The sequence below is a fragment of the Protopterus annectens genome, chromosome 13.part0 (assembly GCF_019279795.1).
Source record: "Protopterus annectens isolate FY-2018-M chromosome 13.part0, PAN1.0, whole genome shotgun sequence".
In the NCBI taxonomy this organism is placed as follows: Eukaryota; Metazoa; Chordata; order Ceratodontiformes; family Protopteridae; genus Protopterus; species Protopterus annectens.
Window position 1 is genome coordinate 208,216,037 of NC_056747.1, and position 18,912 is coordinate 208,234,948.

At 38.8% G+C, this 18,912-nt stretch overlaps 1 protein-coding gene across 1 annotated transcript in view; it reads right to left on the reverse strand.

Annotated features, from left to right (window-relative positions):
- Positions 1-18,912, reverse strand: part of LOC122787159 (versican core protein-like) — a 2,083,348-nt gene that overhangs the window by 911,456 nt on the left and 1,152,980 nt on the right. The window contains exon 7 of the mRNA XM_044053735.1: positions 9,733-11,064. Within this exon, the coding sequence (XP_043909670.1) occupies positions 9,733-11,064 (1,332 nt within the window). The remainder of the gene's footprint in view (positions 1-9,732; positions 11,065-18,912) is intronic.

Sequence of the window (18,912 nt, forward strand, 5' to 3'; positions counted from 1 at the left end):
AACAGAGACGAATAACTTTAGACCTATAGCAATCTTATCTCCCCTTCACCAAAATACTTGAAAAATATATTCAAAAACAATTGCTAGACTATCTTCTGCAGGAAGAACTTCTATCCCCTACATAGCTTTACATTCCATCCTTCCCATAGTACTAGCACTGCCCTTCTAACCTACATAGACACTGTTAATAAAGCTATAGATAATGGTAAACTAATCTCTTCCTTATTTCTAGAGTTGTCTGAAGCCTTCAACATAGTTTGTCACAGCAAACTTCTTTAAATGTCCTCACTAGGTCTCTCCCAGCCCACCTTTCTGTGGCTCAAAAGCTACCTGTCCAATTGGTATCAGTCAGTAAAATGGCAAGCCATGCTCTCTCCTTATGCCCCAGTCTCCACAGGTATACCAAACGGCTCTGTCCTTGGTCCCCTCCTCTTTAACATTTTCACCAACACCCTCTATACTTCCACACAACAGGCCACCATAATACAATACACAGATGATGCCACTCTCACTTCCACATCTGACAATGTGCTACACCTTCAAAAAAGTACTCAGGAAGCTTTAGCAGCCACTGAAACATGGCTTCATAACTCACAACTCATGCTTAACCCAAAAAAGACCAAACTACTACTTTTTTTTCCCCTGTATCCATCTCTCATGAAAAGACTAAATTTAAAGTCCCCTCTCTCGATAATACAACCATTGAAGTCACTTCTTATACCAAACTATTAGGGGGTAATAAAGGATAATCTCAGATCTGACCTGCAGAACTGCATAAGAAAAACTCATCAAAAATTAGGGATGCTTTACAGAGCCAAAATTTTTCTCAGCAATGCAGCTAAAACTACACTTGCCACTAATTATCTCCTCCCCTTTCATCTTTATGGTGGTCCCATCCTTACTAACTTCCAGGTTTCACAAAAGATTGACACTTGAACAATGCTATAAAACAAAATTGCTAAATTTGCAGCACATACCCTTTTCAGACTGCACCATTGTATAGCACTAAAAAGCCTTAACTGGTTAAAACTGTCACATCAGCTAACATATACACAACTTCTTACCACCTATACAATTATCCAGCATACATCTGCCTGTCCAGCACTAAAAAACATTCTATGCAAGTACGTTCCCAGTTGGTCATTGTGATCCAGTAACCAAAAACTCCTGTCTGTCTACAAACCTATCAAATCTGCTGGGCATTGCCTGAACTTGTATAATGTTGCTAAGGCCTGGAAGTCTTTACCTGTATCCATCAGGTCTATAACCACCTTCACATCTTTCAAAACCACTCTGAAAGACTTCCTAGCTAAAATCTGTCTATGATTTTGCTCAAAACCAGGATAATCTATATCCCTAAATGTGAACAAGTACCTTTTCATTCCTTATACCTCCTTACTCTCCCTTCATCACTTACTTCCTAACTGCTATCTAATTTTCTTCCCTGGCTTTCTCTCTAAATATACCATAAACCTGTTTTTCCCCCACTTTATATTGCAATTCCTATTTGTATTAGACTGAGTAACCTTTAATTTCTGTACAAACTGTCTAAAATTTCTCTAAATATTAAATAATTGTTATATACCTTGTATCGATTCCTAACCAATGCTTTTTTATTATGACTAATTTCTTATAATTATTTAAACTCTGGAGCGTTTCTCCCCGGGCCTCCGCTGAAAACAGGCTCTGTGGAACCTAGTCGGACATTCCCAGTCAACAAATATTAAATAAAATAAATAAATAAATATTTTTGTTTTACTTCTGAATATTGTAAAATTATTGTTCCTAAAATGTTTTGTAATAATTTGGTGCTTTTCTCCCCGGGGCTCTGCAGAAAATCAGAAAATGGGTTTCTACCCAATTGGACTTTCCTGGTAATCAAGTGCCAATTAATAAATAAATAAATAAATAAATAAATCTTCTTCTTCTTTCGGCTTTTCCTGGTTAGGGGTCGCCACAGCGGATCATCTGTCCGCTCATGATTGGCAGTGGAGTTTTGCAGTGTCGAGTTGCCAGCCCGGCACCCAACCTTCCACAGAAGGCACACACACGCACGCACTCACGCCTAGGGCCAATTTAGAGTGTCCAATCCACATACAGCATGTCTTTGGGATGTGGGAGGAAACCTGAGCACCCGGAGGAAACCCACACGACCACAGGGAGGACATGCAGACTCCGCACAGAAGGCACCCGAGCTGAGGATCGAACCGGAGAGCCTCTTGCTGTGAGGCAGCAATGCTAACTACTGCACCACTGAGGCCACCCAAATAAATAAATAAATAAATAATACATTTCTTTTAAAAAAAAAAAAAACAAGATACCTCCCAATCAGGCTGGGTGGACTTAGGCCCAACCCAATCAGATGATGGAATGATGATACAAACAAGCTACCATGTAGTTCTAATTAAAGCATACTTTATATCATACCAAGAGCTGAACATCATCAGATGAACTTAGTGAATGGTGACCGGTGATCTGTTGTACCACAGGTGCTGCAGTAAGTACAGCAATAGTGACACCAACTACAGCACTGTAGGCGGGTGCCTACTGAAAGCCAAAGAACAGCAAATGTAAAGACTTTAAGTGCAATTATAGTTAAGCCTGCAGTGTGTTGCAGTGTTTCCCTACTCTGAAGTACAATAATCTTAAAATTAATATACATAGCAATCAAGGATATGGGATGAGGGCAGCAGTCATCTTAAGATATTGCTTGAAGTACAAAATCAATTTCATTGTGCAAAGGTAATTGGAAGTTGGCTTGCATTGGATTAAATTTGGTGTGTTAAGTTATGGCTGGGGCAAAGAACTGCATAGTGAGATTGAAAGAATTCATGTGGTGAGATTACACAAAAGATGTATAATAAATTTGATTTAAAATACTTAAAATGTACTGCCGATATAAAGGAACATTTGCTAAATGAAAACTTAACTCATGAATTATGTAACAGTCATTTTCAAAATTCACAACATTCAGTTTTTTAGTCAAAGTTTAATTTGAAAGTGTCAAAACTCACATTATTGGATCTCCTACTTCCGACATAGAATCATTATAAAGATATAATTGTAACTGCAACATTAAGAACAATGTAGCGGCCTGGGGTGTGAAATAATCAAATGATATTTATTATTATTATTTAAAAAGTATTATTATTGGAGGTGCCGATTTCTGGACATTTGGGGGCACACTTTTTTGGAGCTCTTTTTTTTCAGTTTTTGGCTCCTTTGCAATTGATCTGCTCCTGGCTCCTCTCCTCTTTCCTTGATCACCCAAAGGGGATGTACTTCCCTTTAGGGGCAGCTCACCCTGTTTGGGTATTTAAGGCTGTTTTCCCTTTCCTTTAGATCATACAGGTCTCTGACCAGTTCTGCAGCTGAACTGCAAGCTAATGTAGAGCCCTCTTGTTTGATTTTAAGTGGTAGTGCATCTTCAAGTAGATGGAAACAAACTAGCTCAATATTCCAACTGCATTTCCAAATTCTGCAATAAGTTGCCTTCTACTCTTGAGCAGTTTGAAAATCTACTTACATTCAAAGCTAATTTAAGAGTCTATTGCTTGACCCCGGCTCTGTCATTGGTTCCCCCATCCTGGTTAATCCATCATACTTACTAATCAAATTACTTTACCTGTCTTGCTAAATACCTGTAAATCTATCACACACTAATAGTGTTAAGTATCTTTACAGTCTGTTATAGTCAGCCTGCTCCACTAATGTGTAACTCGGTCATATCAGCGACTTAGTCAATATGTGTATTTACTTAAATGAAAGAGTAAAACTGTGGTGGTGGTGCTGCGGTAGCTTTGTCACCTCACAGTAAGATGCTGTCTGGTTCGCCTCTCAGAGCATCTTCTGCGTGGAGACATGCGTGAATGGGTGTAACTTCGTTGAAGGTTGTGCGTCAGAGCTGGCAACTCGGTATGTAAAAATCAACTGCCAATCATTAGCGGACCGGAGTTCCGCTGTGGCTACCCCTAACCGGGAAAAGCCGAAAGACACAACAAGACACAACAACTTAAATGAAAGGGTAAAAAGGTCACAGAGACAAACCATTCAGTAATAACTCCTATAAAAACCTTCACTGTGTACAACATTTAACCTCCTGAGATTGTGGTCCAATGGATATCTACAAAGCTACATGGCTTTTGAATTCCAGTGCCTGAATGCATCAGTAAGGACTTAAAAAGTAAAAGCTTAAAGGTAATGGACATTCAGAAGTCATGTGAAAGAAACACTGGTTATGTTCTTAATCTGTCATTTGCATATAACTCATGGGCCTCCACTACAGGGCTCATTTGCATATATCCCATGGGCCTCTACTACAGGAGGTTTAAGGCACTACACAGTGAAGGCTGTAGCTTAGCTATGTGTATACATTTGTATTTACTAAGGCAGTATCATACCTGTCAACCTGCAGATAGTGAAAACAGGAATAAAGGCCCTTGACATGTAAGGACAGTCAGTTAAAGATCTGGATATATATGATAATTAGTATAACATTTGAATACCACATAGAACATAACTGTTCCTACTTCCAGTAGGAATGTTGGATTCTGCTCAGAAACACATATTTAAAAAAACAGTGAAAAAATTGTGGAAAACACAAGCACATTATCAAAGAGAGATTATGAAATCTGTAGACTACCACATAAAGTAATTTATTTTTGTTTTAGAAAAAGGGAGCTTTCAGATGCATGTCTTCTTTAAATTATTTCTGCCACTAATATGTTGGTCATGTAGTGTGTTTTTCTGTATACTAGACAACTTCAAAAATCACAAGTTATGAGGGAGATTCAGGAAATTGTGTAAAGGGGTACATCAAGCCTGAAAATAAGGACATACCTAAAAAATATGGACATCCTGTACAGGGGTAAATCAAGCCTGAATAAAAGAATGTTCCTACACAACAGGGACACTTGAGCGGTCTGGTAAGTATTATTAATCAAGATATCATTTTCATTAAATTCCTTCCAACTGTCTGTAAATAGCACTTCACTGTTGTAATTTCTGAATTTTGGCTGATCAATGTTACACTCTGTAATTATTGTGAATGTACATGATAAGTTGTTTAATGTACTTCTGGGGTTTTTCTCCCTTGCCTCCACTGCAAAGGGGTCTTTTATGACTTTCCTGATAAATGAACAAAGACATATGTACAGTGTTAGTGATGAGCTGTGGTCAGCTTCTGCATGCCTGTTGCTTGCTATTAGTTCCATTGCAGGGACCAAGAGAAATAATACTCTCAGTCCTTTGGTATCAGCGAGATTAAGGCCCTGCTCATTCCCCTGAAAAATCTGCCCTCTAACACTTTGTGGAGACTCTTTCCTTTCAGGGTCATTACATTTTGGCATAACAAGCTTACCTGCCTACTACTGGGCCCTTGGCTGAACGGTACGGACTTTTATCCTTTGGTGCTTTCCTCATACCTCTCAACCTCTTAGAGCAAGAAATCTGGGCAAAGCCATACATAAAAGTGGGACAAAGGCCCAAAATAGGGAGAATTTTTAAATATTGCTGTTAAAAACTTAGAAAGTTGATAGAATAGCAGGTTTTGCATTTACATCAATTTTCTGAATGGTATGAAGTCTGAAACTCAAATCTCTGTCATTATTTTCTAACTTTGAATCTTTAATGATTTGCTAATAATTTGCTAGAAAACCACAATTTTATGAAAAAAGACCAAAAATATATGACAAAAATCTGGACATTCTATGAAAAACTGTACTGTTGAGAGGCATGGCTTCCCTTCCAAATCACTCCACTTCCTCCATGTATTCAGGTTCTCTGGGGCTGGGGAGCACTTTACCTGGGCCCCAAACAAGGTTCTAACTCTTTCCACTTCTCTCAAGAAGGTGGTCTTCACCCCATATGGGTCTATTTTCCTTTTATTCCATGCAGAAGAATTAGTGTCAACTAATGGAATTTGAGTGGGTATGTCACTCCCAGGGAAGAGTGAGGGCTTCTTGCAGGGGGGGTGGTCCTCAACATGATTATGCTATGGGTTAAATGCACACTGATGGCTTATTCCCTGGCTCCTGAGGCAGAATAACTGCCTCTTGTTTGGATGTAAATTGTGGTCCTCTGTACCCTTGGACCTTCTTCTCACTGGTCCTGTCTTTGATCCAGGGTGATCCTCTGCAGAAGTAACTGCTTTGACTAGTGATTTGGTATACCACAATTAGATTTAGCTGCAGTGGCTTACTTTGGGCTGCCACACTCCCCAGCCAACTATCTCTCCTGACAACAGCCTCAAAGGCAGGCCTTCTGCCTAAGCATTGTCCAGCACTCTGTCTTCCTGTTGGTTCTGTTGTGGTCCTCCAGATCTTTCCACCCAGGTGGCTTTACTGTTTGAGATTCAATCCATCCATATAACCAATCAAGGAGAGTCCCCAGTGTTAGCTTCAAAATATATGATCTTACCACGAGTTACAAAGTTACAATATCAGCCAATGAGTAGTTACAAACTTACAATATCAGCTAACAAGTGGACCTCAATGATGAATATGATGTGCCTTCCCTCCATTCTCCAGTGTGTTGGTGGGCCCTCTAGTTAGCTCTGGTTGTTGAATTTGCACATAATTTCAGTGGGCATGTTCTGACATATTACTTATTATCAGTTGGAGTGCCATGTCTTCTTTTTTGTTTTGATTTGTAGAACGCTGCTCACTAGTAGCAACGGGAAGAACCATTGGGTATGGCAGACGGGCATTCTTTTATAGCTGATGCCTGACATCATCACAAGCATTATCAAAGGCTCATATCCATTCTCAACCATAGAAAATAAGGAAAAAAGAAGCTGAATGATGATTGACAGAAAGAATATACTCAGACCTAATAAAGGGGGTCCTCAGGAGGTCAACTGATAAAGGTCAGAATGCATTTGGTTTTTCTGAGACTGTTCCTGCACATCTAATACACATCACTCTTTTCTTTCATGTGGTGGATACTCTGTATAACTCTATAAAAAGGATACAAATTGGAAGGGTGTCAGCATGTGACAAGCCTATAGACTCTGGCTCATCATGTGTGATGAATGGCCGTGGAGTCCCCGCATAGGAATCATCCAAAAAAGGAAAACAGTTGGCATTCTGGATGAAAACTTAAATCAGCTTGGTTCTGGCATTGGGCCAAGTCCAGACTACTGTATTGTCTAATGCATCATTCTGGTCAACAAAGCCACGCCCCCAGAAAAGTAGTCAAACATACAAATAAATATATTCCGTGCATCTTGTATGAAACTAGCTACAGGAATGAGAAAGGAAATGAAACTGATAAAAGGAAATTGCTGACTGAGTGAAATTCTACAGTCCTGTTCTTTTATTGAAGCTAAAGAAAAACATGACTCGTTCTGTATTAGTATAATAACAATATCACAAGTACAACACATGTTCATGTAAGCTCTCCGATAGTACACTACAGGAAATGAATCTTCTTAATGGTTTACCATGGTGCTCTCTACCTTTAAATCAATGAATGCTAAATGTTCAGTTAGCATACTTCTTAACTATTATGATTAGGCACATTTACTTCATATGGATTATATATTGTCTGATTAAGTGACTTGCTTATCACACAGTATGCAAATGCAATGTGACAGAATCAAACCCAGGCCTCATTACCCACTCTTAGTCTTAACTGCCAATGTTACACACTGTCAGATGTCAATTAATCTGACAAATTTTCTTGATTAACAAATGTTTGTACATTTTTTTCCTTGTGACATGAAAATGTAAGTTGTTTCCTGTCTTAAATTTCTAGGGTCTTCTCAGAAAAAGCTGCCTGCACTGTTGATCCATCTGTACTAGCCAGGACACAACACCTGGACATCAACACACAATTATCACTAGGACAGAGAGAAATAAAACAAATCACTGGCCAGCTCAACATTCTTTGCCAGCTGAATTGATAGACATATATCAAGGAACTGTCAGACACTGTAATTCAGTAGATTCTTTTACATATAGATCAAGAGGCCTGCAGATGGTATATATTAGATTAGTGAGACAGACAGATGCTGTCTGCAGATAAAATGAATGCAGAGGCAGTATTGTGAGCTTATCTCAGAAAAAATAAAAATCATTGAGTTATCTGGTCTTGTATCAATCCTTCAATGCATGCTGCAGAAAGGAAATGGGACTGTCATAGTTTACCAATAAAAGACCTGAAATGAGAATTGCTGCTTCCAACAGTAACTGCTGATTTAGACATCATTTGGTCAAAACTGATTGACCAAATAGTGTTTTGCTGAAAGAGCTACAAATAATATATTGTAGTCACTGGAGCTGTAATCTCTGTAAAGAACTGAACAGCTGCAATGAAATATTATTCAGTCAATCAACTGCAAATTCTCTGACTCCAATATCGGTACATCATTTTGAAGCATCTATTCTCTCTGCAGGCTGGATGTATAAGATTTAATACAATCTGGTGCTCTTGCTTGAAAATTCAGCTACTTATATACCTCAGTGAAACTTTTTGCATCTCAAACATATGGAAAAACATGGCATTATGTAAAACTTGTCTATGAAGAAGTTCAACTTTTTACTGGAAGTGAAGATAATGTTGCTATATTAATGATAAATAAAGCACCACTTTAAAAAAAAAACAGATGAAGGAAGAATTGTTAAAAATTCTTCCTTTGCCCATTTTAAGTTGTGTTTTATTTATCATTGGTTTCTCTTCACCACTCATAATCAAGACTTGTAGTTTTTTCTTTCATTCTAATGTTGCTATATTATACTGTACGTGTCTACATCTAAATAAACTTTTATTTTATCCTGTGCCATTTCCCAGACTTGTTCCTTTTTAAAAAGTGAAATTAAATAATCTGTGATTCCACGCATGAGGCCCGGTTTCACTTTTTTAATAAGATATAAGTATAAGAATCAGTTAAACTGGTCTTTAATTAATATATGTAAGTAATTTGCATTGCAGATGCAAGCTTTGTGATTTAATTTGTTAAAAACAAACTTTATATTTAAAATGAATGTTCCATTTTTTGTAAACCAAGAGGTGACACACACTGCTCATAGAACTTGGTAGACTGCTACTAAAAATCAGTCTAGACAGAACTGTATGGGTTCCTGGCAGTTATTAAACTGAGAGTTTCTGCCTTGTGTGCCATCAGTCTGAGTGTGGCAGTGTCATTAAATTTATAGGTATGTTTAAATGATCTGTAAAGCTGCCAGTGATTTCATTAGCAATCTGCTGAAATGGACTGTAGATCACACATTATGCAAAACAGCTCATTTGAATATTTCCGGTAATAGAGTGTTTCTGCCTTCTCAACTCATATTTTTCCTGGTGACATGGCCGTTACTGCTGACTGCTGCTCCAGTGATTATTAGCTTAAAAACCTAGATAATGTCATTTTTTAAATATTAATGAGGTTGAGATAAATGACAATGGTATGTCTATTAAATGCAAATAATGTTTCTACTCCATCAATAGTTTGTCTCTTTTGTCTACATTATGCATCATCTTATAGGTTCATAGATTAGTACTAGGCTAACTGCCCTTGCGAGCCATTTTAAACCTAGCCAATTATCCCTTGTGAGACTCAAACCCTGTACCTTGTGTTTGTAAGGTAAACACCTTAACCATTAGGCCACCATCCCAACTGTTCTATATGTGAGAAAATAGCCATGTAAATCTACAATCGCAAAAATATGACTAGTAATATTTAATTTTCCTTAAAATAGTTTTGATTTGCTACTCTTCAAAAAGTTGGCTTACCATTTTGTTTCTTAGATGTGCTTTTATCACTTGCCAAAGAATGGACTGAACTTCTCACTTCATAAGAAGCAGTCCATCCATTACTATATTCATCAGCTGGAATCGAATTTTGTGGAGTAAAATGACGCTGTTGAGGAATAGAGACTCCTGTTACATTTTCGACTGCTTTATTCTTCTCATGTTGTTGGAGGTCAGTGCTCTTTTTACTGGGGGCTTCATCAGTATAGCTAACCATCGCTGCATTTCCATGTGTAAAGAGGTCAATGGATCCACGAGTAACAAATGCACTGTTGCTAGGATCTTTCTGGCTGTTGTTTTCTGAAGGCAGAGGTGTTTTAACATCTTTATGACTGAGTGATTTACTGCTAGTAGGGGATACTGCTGGCTCGATGACCAATGCCTCTGGTGCACCCACCTTCTGAACTACTGCCTGCATTACTGAACTGCTGCTTGATGTTTCAAATGTGGAAACCAGTGATAATGAACTTGTTACGCTGTTTTTAAAAGTTTTAGGAGGATATGATAATGTTCCTTTTGCCATTTTTTCACTGATGTTCAAAGTAGGCATCTGTGTTGATATCTTAGAAACTTCAGCCTTATTGAGAAATGGACTATGATTCTTTCTGGATAAAACGGTTCCAGAAGCTAAGGTTGCGCTATAAGACAGCTCAGATGAATCGGCCATGACATCTAACTCTGCCGACTGCTCATCCTTCTGCAAGCTGTAGCCATTCGGAGCAACTATCTGATTAATTACATTAAGCAAATCAAACTGATCTTTCTTGTGCTGTTCACTGGAGTGAGATGAAGACTTTTTCTCAGATATTTTGTCAAAAGATACAATTTCATTGGTTGAGTTACTTTTATATAGAGAGCCCTGAATAAATTTCTCCACATCAGCAGGTGTTTCATGTCCAGTGGTGAATGCATCAGCAGAAAGGTCTACAGGTAGTGGGTCTGACCTTTCAGTTTCAGGTGATTTTGCTTCTTCAAGTCCTTTTCCTTGCATTACAGATGAAAACACTGCCTTTGAAGGTGAGAGGTATGCATCCATAGAAGTTTCTTCTGAGGCACCAGATCCCACAGAGCTCAGGACCTCAATCTGGTCCATGTTGTTAGATGAGGTAGATGATTCTGTACTGTGTTCAAAAATAAGGTTATCCACTCCTTGTAAATGTTGGTCATCTTCAGAAGGTTCTTTTGTGCCTTTGTTTTGTGCCAAAGCATTTTGGTTTCTTAATTTTGAGTGTGCTGGCCAGGTTGTCAATGAAAACAAGGACACATTCTGCTTTGTTTCTGTCAGCTGGACACCAGACAATTGCTGGTAAACGTCTGAAAACAAACACATTGAAAGGAGGTTACTTTAATATGCACAGTTTCATTTAAAATATATTTCTTAGATTTCACAAACATAGTCTTTTTTCATTTTTAATTCAGCATGTACTACCTACATTATACTTCAGAATTTAATTTTTACATAAATATATTACACTTCAATAATCATAACTTGAAAAAAAACAAAAAGAAAGAAAGAAAACAAAGTGAGAGAAAGGATACCCTTCACAACTGCCAGCAGTAGCTGAAATATCTAAAATTTAACTTAAACTAGTAAATAATATCAGTACCTGAGAGGTGCCAGCACCACTGTATACCAGAGGAAGCAGCATATTAAACTGCATTACACTTTTCATTGTGTAAAGCCGCGGTGGTGCAGTGGTAGCATTGTTGCCTCACAGCAAGATGTTCTCCTGTTCGATTCTCGGCTGGAGTGCCTTCTGTGTGGAGTCTGCATGTCCTCCCGTTGGTTGAGTGGTGTTCAAAAGACATGCGTGAATGGGCATGCTTTCATTGAAGGTTGGGCTGGCAACTTGGAACCATAAAAATCTACTGCTAATCATTAGCGGACCGGAGTTCCGCTGTGGCGACCCCTAACCGGGAAAAGCCAAAAAGACAAACAACAATACTTTTCATTGTGTATCACAAATCCCATTGGCAGGTTTTACATTCTAAATGGTAAGTCCATTTATAGCTATAGGCGATGCTTTCCAAATTTCTGATATATATATATATATATATATATATATATATATATATAATTTTTTTATGAATGTTGCTAGTGTTGTATTAATTTGTAAATCATACGAGGGTACAGAAAACATATTATAAAAAAAATTATCTGGAAAAGGGAATATTTTTGTTCTTACCAACTTGGAAATCAATTTGTGTGATTTAAGTAAATTACCATATTTTCATTTGCTGAAAATCCCATGACAAAAACATTTGCATCCAAGTTCTAGCCAAATATTTCCGTGCTAAATTTTTTGAGCTGTTCTCCAGTTAGATTTGCCAGGAGTTCTATTTTCCTTAGACTGAATTAGCCTTCTGTATACCAAAAAGATCTATTTCTTCCTAGCAATTATTTCCTTTGAGTTTTAGAAACCTCTTGCATGTTGTGGTAGCTGATTTTGTATGAAGAGTGATCACGTGCTAGGTGCAGGTGATTCAGAAATGTACAGAGTGAGATTTAAACAGGCCAAGGAATGCAACATCCTCCATAATATGCAAATGATTATATAATGACATAGGCATCTGTAATATTATTAAAATGATGGTAATAGTGGATCAAAATGAGCGTAGACAATATGGGAGTGTAATTGGGAAATGTATATATTTTATGCAATGAAATGCTAAGGTCAGAGTGTTATCCATACTAACATCTTGGAATTACACTTGAGAAAATATGAAACCAAGTAGAGGATAGCCACTGCATTCGAAAATATGTATATATTAGAGGGTTGAAGACAAAAGGGAAGTGGCATTGTAGTGAAAGCTGGTGATAGCTGACATGACACCCTGACCCCATGTAAAAAATTGGAAAAGGGGGGTTTATGACAATGATTTGTCAGATGTGAGAGTTGAGGACAATGCCTGGATGGCTTGCTTACACATTGTATATTATACCAGTGCATTGCACGCCAGCTGCAAGCTGATGGAATAGAAGTTACTGTTGACATACTCCTGTCCCTGCTCTGAGGTGAGTCCTTCATTGCAATGTGGGCACAGGAGAGGGAAAGTTATTTATGGCATGCTTGGCCACTAGAATGCCAAACTTTGAGGTTCTCTATATACATTTTGGTGCCATCAGCAAACAAGGGTGGTCTGCTGTTGGAGATGTGGCCACTCTCTGTGCTGATGTGCTGGCTTTATCCTGTCCTTACGTGGCATCTTTCATCCATGGAAGGGGGGGGGTGGGTTGTGACTATCACATTATCTAATTCTAGCACTGATAACAAGATGCCTGTCTGTGCCAGGATTTGGTTACCTTCATCACTGGGTCCAGACAGTTATTCCTCTAGCTTCAGGCAGGCCTATATGCACAGTGGAGGAACCTGATAACATAACACTTGTGAACACACAAATATCATCCAAGCTAAGAATAAGCCCTGCACCAATACCTGCAGTCTAGTGAAACTACTCTTACATAACAGATTACTATGAGATAAACATAATTAACAAACCTTAAGCAGACTGCCTTTGGAACTGCAAGCCCAATGTTCCTCTATCAAAAAAGAAGCTGTGCTCATTATATGAATGACCCTGAACTGGAGGTGTACTGCCGATAGTGCCACATGTTCAGACGTATCCACCTGAGGCATCACCCAGGAATATTCTAGGTGCCACTTGCAATTTGGCATCCAAGTCCTACACTCAGCAATGGATTCCAGAACTAGCTCAACCCAAGACAGAGATGAGAGGAACTCCTACATATTTGCAATAATGATTTTGTCAATGAATTCCTACTAAGGTCCCTCTGCTTCTGTTTTAGGTGAGTTGCCTTAATGCATGCCTGTGTGATAATGTGTCGGTTACCCTTCTACAGGCAACATACAAGTCTGATTCTTGACCACCATTGGCTTTTATTTTCACTATAAGATAACATCAGAGACATATAGATACACAGATATGCATACACACACAAATACACACACACATGCACACAGAAGGCCTAGTCACCTGTCTCATGCAACAGCATCCATTGACATTCTGCAGTAGAATATGATTTATTGCCTGTGATGGTCACCTCTAGCCATGACAACCTCAGATTTGAAAGAAATATACATTTAGGTTGGTGGCAAGCCACATATTCTATACCCCAATCAGAAATGTATTAAACTGCTCATTATTGGCAATGCCTTTGTTATGTAGCAAATATGATTTGGAACAACTCATGCATGGCTGCTATCTGTGTATGTAGGTTGTATTTTTGGGTGTTGCATGTCCACAGATAAGGTTGTCACATTACACTAAGCAGGAAACCTTGAAGACACAACGCTTTATCTGGGAAAGCTCATGTCTTCCATATGTCTGTTGACCACCGTGGCAAACATTCCACCCTGAGCATCCAAGTGCTCCGGATTATGTGGAACGCTCTGCATTTAATGACAAGTGAAGCCACTGTTCTGCTGTTCTGCATTGAACAGCTATGGCTCCACTACACGCATTCTGATTGGTTTGTGTACCACAATTCCTGCCAATCGGCATCACGGTATACAAACCAATGCATAGCTGTGCTGCCCTTCCACATTACACAACACTGGCTGTGCTCTACAGTTTTTGATTGGCTTGTACACTGCATTTACAGCCAATCATGAATGCGGGTGTATGAGCCAATCAAGTAATAGGTTTCAGGAGGACAGGAGCCAATGAGAGATCTCCAATACAGGTCAATCACGTTCTGCTGTGTGATGTCGGGACTGGGACTTGGAAGCCAGGAGAAGAGTCAGCAAGCTGAAGGGACTTCAGGAGCCTTGCTTTGGTGGATCAAGATTGGTCAGATGGTCACTAGAAGGCTGAGGTTTGTGTTGCTGCCTGCTAGACAACCGGGAGACTGAGTCTGTGGATTACATTGAATTGTTGGTGCTGCTTGGATAGGCAGAAGTAAGTACTTTATAAATGTAGCTGCAATGTTATCTCTGCAAGAATTTCTATCCTTGAAAGCCTGTATGCTAGCAGCTTCCTAAGTTTATAAGAGCAATATTTAGTGTCTCTATTCTTGTGCTGCTTGTCCCTGCTATGTCTGTTGTATGTCAACACAGATCCTGTTATTCTAGTAATATTTCCAAGTTTATCAGAGCAATATTTCTAAGCTTATAAGAGCAATATTTAAAGTGTCTCTGTTTTTGTGTTCTGCTTGTCCCCCTATTATGTCTCAAAGTAATTGCCATATCTTTGAGAAACTCTATGCCAACACAGATCCTATTATTCTAGTAACTTTCTAAGTTTAGAGCAATATTTAGTGTCTTTATTTTTGTGCTGCTTGTCCCTAGTATGTCTGTTGTATGCCAACACAGATCCTGTTCTAGCAATATTTCCAAGTTTATAAGAGTAATATTTCCAAGTTTATAAGAGTGATATTTCCAAGTTTGTAAGAGTAATATTTCCAAGTTTATAAGAGTAATATTTCCAAGTTTGTAAGAGTAATATTTCCAAGTTTATAAGAGTAATATTTCCAAGTTTGTAAGAGTAATATTTCCAAGTTTGTAAGAGTAATATTTCCAAGTTTATAAGAGTAATATTTCCAAGTTTGTAAGAGTAATATTTCCAAGTTTATAAGAGTAATATTTCCAAGTTTGTAAGAGTAATATTTCCAAGTTTATAAGAGTAATATTTAAAGTGTCTCTATTTTTGTGCTGCTTGTCTCCCTATTACATTGGGTTTTGTCCAGATTTCTTGCACTAAGAGGTCGAGAGGTATGTCAAGATGGAAGTCAAAAGTGAGCTGTTTATAGTAATGAGATGCTTTAAAGTATACAGGATGCTGTTTAACTAAAATCATTTGTGTGACTTGTAATGTCTGTTTAGAAAGTGTAGTAAATGTGAATTTTATTTTTGTAAAGTGCTGTTTCATTTACTTATGGTGTGGTTATGGTATTGCAGATTATAAAACAAAGGTTTTGGATCTGAGAAGTGTCTTACTGAATTTTACAGATGTTCTACCATGCTCCAAGGCAATGTCATGTTTCGCGCAGTGCGAAAATAGGATGTTCCACATTTTGAACATTTGTCACACATTGTTAAGGTCTGTGTTCCACATTGGACTCTTAACAGGTTGAGACCTATGATTCCACCACTATGCAAGCTTACAAGTGCAGTGAAGTGTGTCTTGTTACTCTTTAAACATTGGACTTCCTACAGGCCCAGAAACAGATCTGACGCAGGTGTTTGGCAACCTTGCTGCAACTGATATATACTATGCTTGTCATGTAGAAGAGGTAAAGCCCAACAAAACACACAGGCGCACACACAAAGCTGGCAAAACTGATATAGGTCCCCTGAGAGTAGTGTGTGTGTGTGTGTGTGTGTGTGTGTGTGTGTGTGTGTGTGTGCGTGTAGGCCAAAGATAGGTTTGGACCTGTGACAGGACATCCTGCTGGAAGTTAATGTAACTGCTTATTATTGTCTACATATGTCTCCCTCCCTACCTGGATATGGGTGGAGATCTTCTCTCACCTCCCTGACAAAAGAACAAGCACAATCCAGATATCAAACATCCTGGAAGAGATGTAGGAAGAAGATAGATAAAAGTCTTACAGAGGCTGTAGAATACCTCTCCTCTACAGTGATCTCCTGAAGCAGGCAAGACAGGAGTGTTATTTTCAACATAGAAGTATATACGACTTATAGGACATAATATAATACCCACTTGACAGATGTAACTCTTCCTTACAGGACACCACAGCATATATTGCAACATATATGAGGTGCTTAACATTAAACAGAACACCCTTTCCAAGACCTGCCTATCAATGTGTGTAAGGCACTATTCGTATCCCATTCCTGGGCCTACATTTCCTGCACAGTGGAAAAGGAAATACACCGTAATGTTTAGTAAGGAACATGCCATAGTATATCAGCCTCCACCTTTCCTGTCATGGCATTAAACTCTATCCATGTTTACAGTCCCTTGCGATGTATACACTGTTGTTGTCATTTACATTCATTAGCTCACCCCTCTACACCCTCAAACAGTCATGTACTGCCTTAAACAACACACAGCTGTAACACATGCAGTGCGTTCAAACTGAAAATAATACCAGCTCCCACTCACATTTCTCTCTTTATGCTTGCATAGTGTGTAGACTTTCAGATTTGTCTTGTGGATATGAGCTGTACCATATCTCACTTACATATCCACATTTTTTCCTCATGTTTTGTTCTGTTCCTCAACAAATTTGCGGTTTTCTGGCAACGTCCGGTAGTTACTCAGAGGACTAAAGCTCTGATTTGTTAATGAGCAGTTTCTGTTTCCAACGGCGCAGGCTTTGAATATTTCCACCTTCATTTCCCTACTGTGTAACATTGAGACAGTAACTTAATTAGACAATGCTTTAGGGCAATTGGGGATATTGGGTAGGCTCCTTCGCTGAGGATTAAAGTCACTAAATATCCTCCATAAAATGCATTCTAATGCAAAACTGTTATTCTACCAGCTTTTTAAATATTGTTCTTATAAACTTAGAATCTGTCCCTGATTTTGAAACTCTGTCTTTGTCCAGAATTATTGTGCTAAGAGATCAAGAATATATTGGGAGGCTGGCATAATGGATAAAGTGTTTATCTTACAAACACAAGGTGCAGGGTTTGGTTCTCACATGGGATAATTGGCTAAGCTTAAAATGGCCTACAAGGGCAGTTAGCCTAGTACTAACCTATGAAGAGGTGCAAGCTGTACAGGTTGCTGTCACGCAATATTCCATAGTGCAATGACCATAGCATTGACTACATATGTTTATCACAGGATTTTAAATTGCTTAGCACGGCCATTATAGTTCTGGACTCTCGCTCTTAACTCTTCCCATAATTCACCTGTGCTATGCTAACTTTATGCACTTGCATCTATGCATCTGCAGCCCCCTTTTCCTTTTTTTCATATGAGGTTGGGGTTATCAGTTCAACACTGACAGTCATCTAGAGACAATGTTCACATCATCAGGTGGTGAGGCATGAATACCTGTAAAATGCAGTGAGCATATGTGGATAAGCCAATGACCCATTGGGGATATGGGGAAAGCTATTCCAGTATTATAGCCTAATGAGGCTCTAAAGGGCAAAGACAGTAACACACTTATGCACTTTTATGCCTATACATTCTTTACATGTTGTTGTTCATACTCTAACACTACTGTGCCATGCTATAGTGTTGTTTTATCTATGCAATGTCTGCACTTTGACAAGTCATGCCAATGACATGCCTAAAGATGCATATCACATGTAGACAGCTGAAACATGCATGACCATAAAAGTGCTACCATTTTTCTCTGGATTGTGACATAGTGAATCGCCATGGCTTCTGAGGGCAATATGGGCAGCAGTACTCACAGGTGATACACCAATGAAATTAAAATATTTCTCTACTTATGTAGGGAGACTACTGGAAGCCCCTGCTTAGGAACTGTTGTGAGGGCCTCCTGTACATAGTAGTTACATGGAACAGTCTGCATTTGGTGGCATTAACCACTCTACTGAGAGGTGCTAGCACCACTGTATAGCTGAGAAGGCAGCATCCTGACCTTTAAAGACAATGGGAAGAAGAGGTCAGAGATAGAGTGCTGCTGAGATGTATTTTAAGAATGCAGTGCTGGTCACTGTTTTGGTGCTTCCCATATAGTTAAATGTGTCCTTGCAGGACATTTTATTGATGCGTTTTACATTTGTTGGTTTTGTTTTTCAGGTGAGAACCAGATAATAGAGAGTGAACACCATTACAGGAGAAGAATGGAACATTTCTCCAGAAACAGGGGTGAGTATGATTACTGGCATATTATTGATTAGTGAATTATATCAAAACAGCATGCACCTGCCCAGTATTTAACATGTATAGCTACCTGTGATCACCTGTGTCATAGTTTCATGTATAGTCAGACACAGCCTGTATATAAAATGTCTTGTCAACCCACATGCACACTCTGCATGTTCAGTGGATACTCACATTCCTTACTTGCAAAGAGATGCTGAAATTGTTCTACCTGGACTGCATACCCAGTGCTACATGGTGACTGACATGCAGGAAGGTTGCCACAGTTATCCACTGTACACATTGCCACAGGCCAGGAGGATGTACAGCAGAGGAGGAATGCATATTGTCATCATGACCATGCGCCACCTCACCATATGAACATGA